The sequence below is a fragment of the Nycticebus coucang genome, chromosome 4 (genome assembly GCF_027406575.1).
Source record: "Nycticebus coucang isolate mNycCou1 chromosome 4, mNycCou1.pri, whole genome shotgun sequence".
Classification (NCBI taxonomy): Eukaryota; Metazoa; Chordata; class Mammalia; order Primates; family Lorisidae; genus Nycticebus; species Nycticebus coucang.
The window spans coordinates 129,582,411-129,594,465 of NC_069783.1; the positions used below are offsets into that span (position 1 = coordinate 129,582,411).

General features: G+C 61.3%; 1 protein-coding gene across 20 annotated transcripts in view; it reads left to right on the forward strand.

The window, feature by feature from the left end:
- ARVCF (ARVCF delta catenin family member) overlaps positions 1-11,701 on the forward strand; it is a 50,808-nt gene extending 39,107 nt beyond the window's left edge. For 3 of the 20 annotated variants that reach the window (XM_053588766.1, XM_053588771.1, XM_053588772.1), the window contains 16 exons: positions 149-307; positions 473-999; positions 2,002-2,501; positions 3,045-3,228; positions 3,976-4,093; positions 4,424-4,595; positions 5,149-5,166; positions 6,127-6,198; positions 7,595-7,722; positions 8,038-8,188; positions 8,407-8,605; positions 8,682-8,793; positions 8,891-8,981; positions 9,247-9,321; positions 9,711-10,403; positions 10,861-11,701. In XM_053588766.1, the coding sequence (XP_053444741.1) occupies positions 149-307; positions 473-999; positions 2,002-2,501; positions 3,045-3,228; positions 3,976-4,093; positions 4,424-4,595; positions 5,149-5,166; positions 6,127-6,198; positions 7,595-7,722; positions 8,038-8,188; positions 8,407-8,605; positions 8,682-8,793; positions 8,891-8,981; positions 9,247-9,321; positions 9,711-10,363 (3,159 nt within the window). In that variant the 3' untranslated portion in view covers positions 10,364-10,403; positions 10,861-11,701. The other 17 variants (XM_053588774.1, XM_053588780.1, XM_053588773.1 and 14 more) reach the window with 16 other exon arrangements.
- The last annotated feature ends 354 nt before the right edge of the window (positions 11,702-12,055 follow it).

Sequence of the window (12,055 nt, forward strand, 5' to 3'; positions counted from 1 at the left end):
TCATGCTTGGGTGGAGATAAGCACTGGGGTAGGTGGGCCTGGGGGCCAGGAGGAGATACATGCTGAGGCTGTGCTGTCTTTATGGGGACCTGCACGCCAGGCACATACAGGCGGTGGTCCTGCCCACTGACACCCTGCCTCGCCCCAGGAGCAGAGCCCAGGCAGCCAGGCCTCACTGGCCACAATGCCAGAGGCGCCCGAGGTTCTGGAGGAGACCGTGACGGTGGAGGAGGACCCTGGCACCCCTACCTCTCACGTGTCCATCGTCACATCTGAAGATGGCACGACTCGGCGCACTGAGACCAAGGTATGGCTGGGCCCAGGTGGTAAGAGAGTGGGCCAGGCAGCCGCAGCTGTCCCATCTGCAGTGTGGACATGTGAGCTGGCCACCTAGAGGCCAACCTGGCCCCACCAGGGCAGTTTCCAGGACTCTTGGGCTCGCCAGCCCACCTGCCACCCACCTGTCCACCAGGTTACCAAGACAGTCAAGACGGTGACCACGCGGACAGTACGCCAGGTGCCCCTGGGCCCAGATGGACTCCCCCTACTGGACGGTGGCCCCCCACTAGGCCCTTTTGCCGATGGCCCCCTGGACCGGCACTTCCTGCTACGTGGTGGTGGCCCAGCAGCCACGCTCTCCAGAGCCTACGTCAACAGTGGGGGTGGCCCTCCTGATGGCCCAGAGTCCCGGGATGGCCCCAGCTACGGCAGTCTATCCCGTGGGCTAGGTGTGCGGCCCCCACGCACCGGCCCCCTTGGCCTGGGCCCCGCTGATGGCTGCTTCACGTTGCCTGGCCGCCGTGAGGCCTTCCCGGTGGGCCCTGAGCCTGGGCCGCCAGGTGGCCGCTCCCTGCCTGAGCGCTTCCAGGCAGAGCCCTATGGCTTGGAGGACGACACTCGCAGCCTGGCTGCTGATGATGAGGGTGGCCCTGAGCTGGAGCCTGACTATGGCACAACCACGCGGAGGAGGCCTGAGTGTGGGCGGGGCCTGCGTAACAGGTGAGCACTCTGTCCCCTGCAGCTGCCTGCCCCTGGGAAGTCTGCCTTCTACTCCCCAGCCACAGGTGACCCACAGGCAATCTGGCTTCTGGTTGAGTTAGTCATGCACTCGCTAGTTTGTGTAGCTGCTAGTTGAGTTAGTCATGTACTAGTTAGTTTGTGTTAGGCCCTGATTCTTGGCCAGAACCACAGCCAGGGAAGGCTCTGAGGCAATAGAACCTAGGATGGCACCTTTCCTCGGGCCTAGGGCTGGTGACCGTGCCCGGCACCTGCGATCTTTGCTCTAGCCAGATGGCCATGAAGACCCTAGCACAAAAGGCTCTGGTCTCCCTGGGCCTCAGTTTCCAACATGCATGGCAGTAACTGGAGCCCAGAGCCCCTGCCTCTTCGGTCCCAGTGTCTGCAGAGTGGGGTGTGACCCACCTTGAGTCTGCATTCCACAATTTGACCCTGGATGAGTCAACCTGACTGCTCCAGCTGCAATCCATCTTCTGGGAAGTAGGTTTGATGATGACAACCCACAGGGCTACTGAGAGCCAAGGACATCCTGTGGCCTGAGGGGAAGTGGCCTGATTGCCGCCCCCCCACTGTGTGGTCCCACGGGGACAGCTATACGGACCCTACAAGGAGGGTCAACGCTTCCCCCTACATCCTGGAGATTAGCCTCAGAGGAAGGTGGGGTGGCTTCAGGGAAGGAAGGGGTCCTCCCCAGTTGTAGATGGATGTTCCACAGAAACACGTCCAGCTCAGGATAGGGGAATGCTACCTGGTGACAGCAGTGGGAGCTCCCTGTGCTGGGAGGGATGCAAGCCCTGGTGGCAGTCGGCTGGGCTGGGATCTGATTCCTGGCACCCTCTGCCTTCTTGGGGCCAAGACACAGATGCTCGTGGCCCAGCCCTGCTGGGTGAGTTCACAGTCCCCAGGGGAGGGTGTGATGGGCAGCTCAGAGGCAGGGCTGGCAGCTGCTGTGAGGACGTCCACGCGCCCCACTTGCCTGCACAGGGCCTACGAGGACGCGGCAGATGATGGTGGCGAGCTACTGGATGAGCGGCCTGCATTCCCGACAGTAACAGCGCCCCTGGCCCAGCCAGAACGGGGCAGCCTGGGCAGCCTGGACCGGCTGGTGCGGCGCTCACCCTCGGTGGACAGCACCCGTAAGGAGCCGCGGTGGCGGGACCCCGAACTTCCTGAGGTGTTGGCCATGCTGCGGCACCCTGTGGACCCTGTGAAGGCCAATGCGGCCGCCTACCTGCAGCACCTGTGCTTTGAGAACGAGGGCGTTAAGCGCCGCGTTCGGCAGCTGCGGGGACTGCCTCTGCTTGTGGCGCTGCTGGACCACCCTCGGGCTGAGGTGCGGCGGCGGGCCTGCGGGGCACTGCGCAACCTCTCCTATGGCCGTGACACTGACAACAAGGCTGCCATCCGAGACTGCGGCGGTGTGCCCGCCCTGGTGCGCCTGCTGCGGGCTGCCAGGGACAGTGAGGTCCGTGAGCTGGTCACTGGTAAGTGGGTCCAACGTGTGCGGCCTCTCCCAGAAGAAGAAGCAGGCTGAGCCCAGGAGGTGCCAGGCCACTTGGGGGCTCCTGGCCAGGGAAATGCTCAGGTTGTTGGGAGGCCCAGCTCTGGGACAGCTTGCCTAGGGGCCCCTTTCCTGTGGACCCCATGTCCCTACTGTAGCTGCCCTGGGTCCTGCCTAGATGGACTGTGCTTTGTGGGGCCTGACAGACAGGCAGAGCCACCTGACCACCTCCCTGTGGCCTCAGGAGCATTGGTCCCACTTGCTCAGGTAGTAAGGGAATAGGGGAAGGGACAGCCCTCCCATCCCCTCCTCTTGGGCTCCCTCTTGGCTGGGAGCCATGACTGGGTGCTTCCCACATATTCTGCCCAGGCTGGGACAGCCTCCAGAGCCTTCCTAGCTCCTGCTACTTCCTGTCATTCTGTGTGAACTGGGGCACAGGGAAGGTGGATCAAATCTGGACACAGTCACCTGGTAAGGGGGGAGGGAGGGAAGTGCCTGTGGTAAGCACGGCCAATCACACCCACAGGCACACTCTGGAACCTGTCATCTTATGAGCCCCTGAAGATGGTTATCATCGACCATGGCCTGCAGACGCTGACACATGAGGTCATCGTGCCCCACTCAGGTTGGGAGCTCGAGCCCAATGAGGACTCCAAGCCACGGGATGCCGAGTGGACAACTGTCTTCAAGAACACGTCAGGCTGCCTGAGGTGTGGCCAGCTCTTGCCCGGGCTGCTCCCATGGGGTGACTGGTTGCCTGACCACACATCCGCTGGCCATCCTCCTGGTCCCAGATGACAGGGAGAAAATAGCAGGCCGCCCACATCTTGGGCATCAAGGTCACAGCTTGAGCCTGTGGAGGATGAGTGTGGCCTGGTGGGACTGTACTCACCCTCAAAGGCACTCTGTGGCCAGAGTCTCCCTGTTCTGGTTCCCTTACCCTGCCCAGCTCCCAGCTCCCCCTTCCCAGCCATGGGAAGCTGGGACCTTCGTGTCTATCTGCCTTAGGTGCTCATCCCACCTTCCCGTGACCCCTACCTTCTTCCCACGCCTGCCCCCTGGGAAGCCCTGCAGAGATCTCACAAGCAAGTCCTGGTCTCACAGCCCTGCCTGTCACCAGGATGTGCCCCCGTGGCCCTGTGGAATCCTGACCTTGGGGCACAGCAGGGCCCAAACCTGCCACTGACGTGGGGGGGTGGGGGACCCAGAATTGCTTCTCTGGACTCACCTCTGTGCCTTTAAATACACCTGCCCCCTCCCCCAGGGAGTTGCCCCGTTTGAGCCTACTTCCTTGGGGTATAGGGGGGGCAGTTAGACACCTTGGCTCTCCTGTTCCAGTAGCCCCAGGGGTGGCAGTAGGGCCTATTTAGACATGAAGATAAGCACCCAAGGCTGGGATGGGGCTGGAGGAGTTCCTGAGGGGTCAGGGATCACCAGGCCTGTTCTCGGCCACTCAGGAATGTGAGCTCAGATGGTGCCGAGGCCCGGCGGCGACTCCGGGAATGCGAAGGGCTGGTGGATGCGCTCCTGCACGCCCTACAGTCAGCTGTGAGCAGGAAAGACACAGACAACAAGGTGGGCAAGGTGGGGTGGGACAGTCTTCCAGCTTCCCATCTAGGGAGGGACAGATGGCCATGTAGAAGCAGGCCCTGGGACCAGAACCCTCAGGCAGCACAGTCCAGTAGCTCCTAGACATGGCACACCTTGCAGTGTTTGTGCTGTGAATTAGGCGTGGTGCTTTGCCCTAGCATTTGTGCCTGTGTGCCCTTGCTGAGGCCTCCCTGTCCCTTGCTTCTGGGGCATTGGTGCACGCTGGCTGAGGGCTGGCCCTGTGCCTAGGGGCCCGGGCATGTGGCAGTCCCCAGGCCACTCAGACCTGCCCCAGCTGCTGGCCTCTCCCCACAGTCAGTGGAGAACTGCGTGTGCATCATGCGGAACCTGTCCTACCACGTGCACAAGGAGGTGCCTGGGGCCGACAGGTACCAGGAGGCAGAGCCCGGGCCCCCAGGCAGTGCCGCAGGCCCCCAGCGCCGGAGGCGGGATGACGCCAGCTGCTTTGGTGGCAAGAAGGCCAAAGGTGGGTGGGTGAGACTGGGGTACCACTCTAGACCCCTGGCCTGGTCTGAAGGCTCTCCGTGCCCATAGTGGGCAGTGATGGAGGCTAGAGGATACCTGGTCAGCCCCCGATAGGGAAGCAGGGAGCCAAGAAAGGTGCACTGTCTTGGATCACAGCTGACGGGGGCCAGGGTGCCCAGCCCAATCCCTCCACTCTGGGGAAGGGTTCTGTGGGCCTTCAAGTTGTAAAAGGGCCACCAATGATGCCACCTGCTGGCCACTCCCGGCAGCTGTAGACCTGACCAGGCTGTGAGTTTAGGGTCCCTACGACCCACATCCCTGGCAACTGTAGTCACACATGTGGACCACCTTCACCTGCCCCACTGACCCCCTAGCCTCCCACCATGTTTCACTGGTGGCCACTGAGCCCCCAAAAGTAATCTGAGTGAAGTCCCATGTGTCAGCTGCTTGATCCAGAGTGTGCAGTGGGAATCTGAGGCCTCCCTAGAGGGTGTGGGGGGGTCCCACCTGCTCAGGCTCCTCTCCTCTCTCCTGTGCTTCCTCCGGCTGCCCAGAGGAGTGGTTCCATCAAGGTGAGTCTGAGTCCGTGCTGGTCTTGCAGAACCAGCCTGGCGGGTGCTGTGGGCTCCCAGTAAGGGGGAAGCACCTTCCAGCCTCAAGGTTCTGCCCCAGCCCTGATCTTACTGTCTGGACCACTATTTCCATGACTGGCAGAAATGTGTGCCCCTAGGGAGGCCAAGAGGTTGCCCCTGTAACCTCAGACTTGCAGAGGGTGGGCAGCGCCTGGGTTGTGTCCATCCCCAGGGGCACCAGGGAGCAGAGTCTGCCTGCCCCTGAGATGGAATGGGGTGGTTTGTGGCTCAGAGGAACAGCACAAAGGTCCCACGAGGGTGGACAGGGTGGAGGCCCAGATCATCTGAGCTCAGCTCTGCTGCTTTCGGAAGGGGAGAAGCTTCTTTATCTGACGTGGGGAGGGTGACTGGGAGGCAGTGAGTTCTTCATCATGGAGTTGTGTTACCTTGGACTGTACAAGTGTTACATGGGGCTGCTATGGGGTACAGCCTAGGATGGTGTCCTGGCCACAGATGGGGGAATTTTTTCCTTGAGGAAGCTCTTGGCCCAGCCCTTCCCTGTGTGACCCAGGCAAACCCCGTCCCTGTCAGCCTTCAGCTTCTCTCTGTGTACCTACCTGCTACCTAACCTGGGCTCCTGGCTGTTCAGCGACACACTTGGCAGCTAGAGGGGAGCCACTGGGAGGGTCTTTGTACAGCTCCCAGCTGTCTAGTGGGAAATGAGTCCCAGGGGATTAGGGCAGGTGTGCGATGTCCCTAGGACCCACAGCCACCACTGTCTTCCCCTGGGCTGATCTGCCTGCTCGGGAAAGTGGTGCTCTATTCCTAAGGCCTCCAGGTGCCCAGCCCTGGACTGGGTATTCTTTGGGGCCTGGTCAGGAGAGGGCTTTGTGCAACCTTCCTGACACATTCCTGCCTTTCATGGGGTCCGCCTGACCTCCTGCCCCACTTCCTTTCCAGGGAAGAAGGATGGTGAGGTGGACCAGAACTTTGACACACTGGACCTGCCTAAGCAAACGGAGGCTGCCAAAGGTGAGTGGGCTGGGGCAGAGCCTGTACCTTCAGGGGCGCCTGGGCACAGGACTGTCCCCATAGTGAAGCTTTTGGTCACCAGACATGCCTGGGGAGCCTTGGGGATCAAATAGAGAAACCGAGGCCCATGGATGTGGGATTCCTTGGAGGATAGTCCAGTCCTTGAAATACTTGTTGAGAGTTCAGACTCAGGGTCAGTTTGGATAAGGTGGGTGGACAGGCAAAGAGGCCAGGTGCTTGCACAACCATATAGCAGGTGAAGAGATTGGCAGCTTTGGAGGGGAGAGACCCCCAGTGAAATTGGGGCCTCCAGTGCTGGTTATAGAGCTGGTGTCCACCTGAAGGACTGGTAGCTGGGCAGACATGATCAGATCCAGAGCCAGAGAGGCTCAAAATGCCTGGATTGTCTTTCCAACCTCTGTATGTGTGTTGGGTTCCTTCACTGTGCTGGGATCCTGCTGTATGCTGGGAGCCAGCCTGAGTGAGAGAGTTCTGCCCTTGTGGGGCCTAGCCAGCCCAGCAAGCTGGAAGAGCCTGCAGGTCCTCAAGTGGGGCAGAAGGCAGAAGGGATCTGCTGTGGGGTTGTAAGGACAAGCATTACAGGCAGAGTTGCAGATACCCTGAGAAGGGAGTGGGTGTGCAGCATTTGGGGGCTGGAGTGCAGGGAACACGGTTATGGGGACTGGACAAGGGGTCATGGAATGAGGCAGGACAGGGAAGAAGTAGGTAATGTCCTGAGCCAGGCAGAAGCCCCTGTGGGGGGACAGGCAGATCTGGAAGATGAGGTGCCTTGGCACCTCATCTTTGGAGCACTCTAGGGTACCAGGCCAGGGCCTTAATTGCTGGGGAGCTGGAGTGGTTGCTGAGGAACCTGGGTTCTGTTGCTAGGGCAGCTACCCTGGTGGTGCTGTCTTAGTTGGGTTATACTGGGCTGGCTCTATTGTCCAACGGTAGGTGGGCTCTGTTGGTAGGGGAGTGGCCCTGGGTGCACAGTCTTGTTACCTGTGAAGTCGCGCCCTGTTGCCAGGGAGGCCCTGGGTGCACAATTGTTCAGGGAAGGCGGACCCTGTTGCTAGGGGCGGGGCCCTGGGTGCACAATGTATTCGGGGAGGGTGGGCCCTGTTGCTAGGGGTGTAGCCCTGGTTGCCACCGCCCTCGCCACCTCAGGCTTCTAGGCGGTTCCTGCGACTTGTCAATTCCTATGGACTAAGTAAAATGGGACCGCTTTCTTTCTTGGGTGACTATACTGATACTAAACATTGCGGAGCTGCTCCACACCCATTCCTGGCCCCAGCTCACTCTGGCCCTGGGAGCCCTGACCTGGATGGGAGAGAAGGGGATGATGGTGAGGGAGCAGGTTCTGGGTGACTGTGGGTGGTGGTTATCCTGTACGCAGGCTTTGAACTGCTGTACCAGCCCGAGGTGGTACGTCTGTACCTCTCCCTCCTCACGGAGAGCCGGAACTTCAATACTCTGGAGGCTGCCGCTGGCGCCCTGCAGAACCTCAGTGCCGGCAACTGGATGGTGAGAAGCCAAGTCTGCCTGACAGGGAGGGCAAGACGGGACAAAGGAATTCAGCCGCCTCCCTGCTCTTGCCAGACCTGGCGGGGAGAGGAAGGGGCACAGCGTTTCCCCAAGGTCAGAGAGGTTCAAAGCGTATAGTAGTGCACACTGGACAGTGGGGAGGCTTCTCGGTGGAGGTGACTTTGAGCTGTTGAGGGTAGGGCTTTGTCGCAGGGGAGGAGGAAGATCCAGCTGGAGGGACCGGTCAGGGTCCAGAGGTGGAAAGTGCCCAGCACCTGCACCTCCGCAGTCCCCTCCTTCCCTCCATTGCTCTAGTGGGCCACATACATCCGCGCCACCGTGCGCAAGGAGCGCGGGCTGCCCGTGCTCGTGGAACTGCTGCAGTCCGAGACCGACAAGGTGGTGCGCGCCGTTGCCATCGCTCTCCGCAACCTCTCGCTGGACCGGCGCAACAAGGACCTCATCGGTGAGAGGCCAGAGCAGGCCTGGGCGCTGGACCCGGGCAGGCAGCTCTGGGGTCCCCGTTAGGGGCTGGGTGGTGGGTGGTTTGAGCATCGTGGCCCTATCCGCTCACAGGGGCCTTGCGTGTCCGGGGGCCCTCCTGGAGGTGCCCCCCTCGCCTAAACATAGCTCCTTCCTGGAGGGGCAGGGTGCAGGTGTGCCCTAACCCCGTCCCACCCCCAGGGAGCTACGCCATGGCAGAGCTGGTGCGGAACGTGCGCAACGCGCAGGCTCCGGTGCGACCCGGGGCCCGCCTGGAGGAGGACACGGTGGTGGCCGTGCTGAACACCATCCATGAGATTGTGTCTGACAGCGTGGATAACGCGCGCTCGCTCTTGCAGGCCCGCGGTGTGCCGGCGCTGGTGGCTCTGGTCGCCTCCAGGTGGGCGCGTGGGGGCAGGGGCGAGGTTGGGGACGGCTGGGGAGGAGCCGCCGCTGACGCGACCCGCCCACCGCAGCCAGTCCGTGCGCGAGGCGAAGGCTGCGTCCCACGTGCTGCAGACAGTCTGGAGTTACAAGGAGCTGCGTGGCGCCCTGCAGAGGGACGGCTGGACCAAGGCGCGCTTCCAGGTGCGGCCTGCCCGGGCCTTTCTCCTTCTTCCGCCGGGTGGTTGGGTCCCGGAGGGAGAGGACCACAACCTTCCTTTTGCGTTTCCTGTCTCCTCAGTCAGCAGCTGCTACCGCTAGGGACCCCAAGGGAGCACCAAGTCCCGGGGGCTTTGATGACAGCACACTGCCGCTGGTGGACAAGAGCCTGGGTAAGTGCTGGCTGGAGGGTGGGGGCAGTGTTGACAAGGCTGGTGAGGGGCTGAGGAGAGAAACAGGTTTCCTCCCACCAGAGGGCCCTACAGTTGGCTCCGCAGTCCTCCCCATGGCACCTGCATTGGTGTCAAGATTGGGTGGGGATTGTCAGCTGGCAGAGGCTGGGCAAAATTAGCAAGGTTCTTAGGTGACAAGACGGCACTTGGGATCACCAAGGCCAACCCTGGTGAGGTGTCTGCCCTGGCCACTGTGGGCGACCAGCTGCCCGCCCGTGCCTTGCAGACAGTGAGAAAACAAGCAGCAGAGACGTGATTCCCATGGACACACTGGGCCCAGGTGAGTGCAGGCATGTCGGGGAGAGGCCAGGGCCAGAGATGGGCCTGCTGGCTTGATGGGGTGATTGAGTGTGGTTGGTGTCAGTTGGAGAGCAGAGATCTGGTTTGGTGGGCTCAGGGAGTGAGGGGCAGGGCAGCTAGAGAGCAGTCAGTGCCCAGCTAGGGCCTCTGATCAGCCAGGTGAGGGGAGATTGGATGTTGAGCTGCCAGGGTAGGGTAGGCAAGGGCCATGTCTCTGTGAGGCAGGGGGCTGGTGGGATGTGGGGCCTGCACAGGCCTCCAGGACATGGCAGTTGGAAGCCCAGTCCCAAAGCTCCCTGCCCCTGGGGCCATATGTCCAGGCTGAGAGAGACATCTGTTCCTCATACCTCTACCTTACCCTGCCCACAGACGGATACTCCACCGTGGACCGGAGGGAGCGCAGGGCTCGGGGCAATGGCTCCACAGGGGAGGCCTCTGAGAAGGAGCCTTTGAAAGTAAGTGGCTGTGGGCAGGCACCCAGGGAGGCTCCATCCCTAGGAGTGGCCTGGAGAGCAGCCCAAGCCTTACAGAGTCTGGTCTGGGCCCTGGGGGACCAAGCACAGGAGGCTGCCCTCTTATGTGAGTCTGTGGGTGCTCATGGGTTTGTGGCTTATACCTGCTTGGAGGCGGGGCAGGACAGTGCTGCCCAGCCACACGCTGCAGGCATGTCTGCACCCTCTCTGCATGAGCATGCTGGGCAAGGGCAGCACCTGCCACCCACTCTGCACCAGTCCCTAGGCTTCCTGCACAGGCCTCTGTGTGTCCACGCACCATCCTGGCCCCTCGACCTCAGTGCCCCCGTGCTGCCTTGGCTGGCCACCCTCACACCACTCTGGCCGTGGCCCGGCCCCCTGTGCAGCCCTGTCCTGTGGCCAGTGCTGACTAACCTGCTTTGTTGTGCTTCTAATGCCCTCCTGTCCACCTGCTCGCCATGTGCTGCAGCTCCACCCCAGCAGGAAGGCCCCGCCCCCTGGGCCCAGCAGGCCCGCGGTCAGGCTAGTGGACGCCGTGGGGGACGCTAAGCCTCAGCCCGTTGACTCCTGGGTCTAGCTTGCATGCCTGGTATGTTCTTTCTCTGGTCATTTGTCCAACTGTCTCCTGTTCTCTGGGAGGGGACCTCCCACTCCTCTCTGCTGTCTGCACGCTGCGCTCTTCCTGCACGCGCCCTGGCGGGACCCCAGCTTCCAGGGCAGCAGGCCCAAGCTGGCTTAGGAAGACCAGACTGAGGTCAGAGTGGGAGGGTACTCTTGGGCCTGAAGCCTCCTCCTCAGTTCCATGGGGTAAAAGCCTTGAGGAGACAGGACCAGAGTAGGGACAGCTCCCACCTCAGATGCCTGGACGAGGACCAGCAAGTCAGGTCCTCAGGTCACCCACACCACTCACGGCCGCTGACTTAGCGACCACACCTCTATCTACAGTAGAGTCCTGCCAGGGTTGCACATTGTCCTGCCCCACCCACCCCCACCCCCCATTGAGCCCACTGCCTGCCCAGGCTGTACTGTTCTCTCTCCCTCTGCAGGGCCCAGGCCCAGCTGCTTGTTCTTAGGGTTCATTTCACCCGAGAAGGGCCGTCCTCAGCAGACCCTGTCATGGAGCTCCAAGCGCCCTGGTGGCAGGGGTTGGCAGTGCCTCTGGCCCAAGCCAGGGCCCAGCTTTGGGATGCCCTCCTGCCCCTCCCCGCCCCCCTCTGCTCTCCCCACCTAACTCCCTAGGCCTAAGTTAGTTGTTTACTGACATGGTGCTGTGTGTGAGCGAGTGAAAGAAGGCCTGACAAGGCTGGCTGAGCTGCAAGGGCAGGGCCAGGCAGGCAGCAGGGAAGGTGTCTGGCTGTGCTTTGGGGCTAGGGGGTGAAGGGATTGTACCCCTGTGTAAGGGTGCATAAGAGGAGTGGGCTGGGCTGGCGGTGTAGGCCCCAGGGACAGGCAGCCAGGCAGAGTGGGGGCAGGGGAGAGAAGTAGAGAGCTCTCCTTGTAGCCACCCTGCATGGCCGGCAAACCACAGAGGAAGGCCTGGGCCTAGGCAAGGTGGCTTTGAAGGCATCGCAACGGGGTCAGGCTCCACGTGCCCTACCACCTGTCTTGGTCCTGCAGATGTGTGGGCCCCCCTGCAGCGGGGCCCTTCCCTGCACTGACCATCAGGGCTGCAGCTGCTGCATCTGCCCAGAGCCCCAAGTAGCACCTCGGGGACTGAGCTTCAGCAGTGGTGGGGATACTGCTGTTCAGTGCCTGCTGTTTGTGACTTAAAAACAGAAGAAAAACACTGACGAAATGCATTAAAAATGAAACCAAAATAAGACTCTATTGGTAAACATCTCAATTTTTGTAAGAAAATTTAAAAATTAAAAAAAAGCAACAAAACAATTTTTTGTCTTCTGTGGCTGGGATGTCTGTCGCCAGTTTAAGGGCTGGGTTTATCTAGGTGGAGATGGCCTCCAGTGGTTCCTGGCCCTTCAGCTGTCTCCACACTGTGCCCTTGGCCTCACTGCTGAACTCTATAGCCAGAGAAGGAGGCTGGCTTCTGGGGTTTTAGCTGGGCCCTGAGCCTGGGGGTGGGAGCCCAGGCAGGGCTGGTCTAGGTACAGGTGGGCTGGAATCTTGTCCCTATTCCTTGGAGAGCTTTGCAGGTGGTGGGCAGGCTGACCATCTGGGGGAGCTGGGGCTGCACTGGGCTTAGCCAGACATAAACCAAAGCTGCTTCACTGTTCTGCCAGCTGG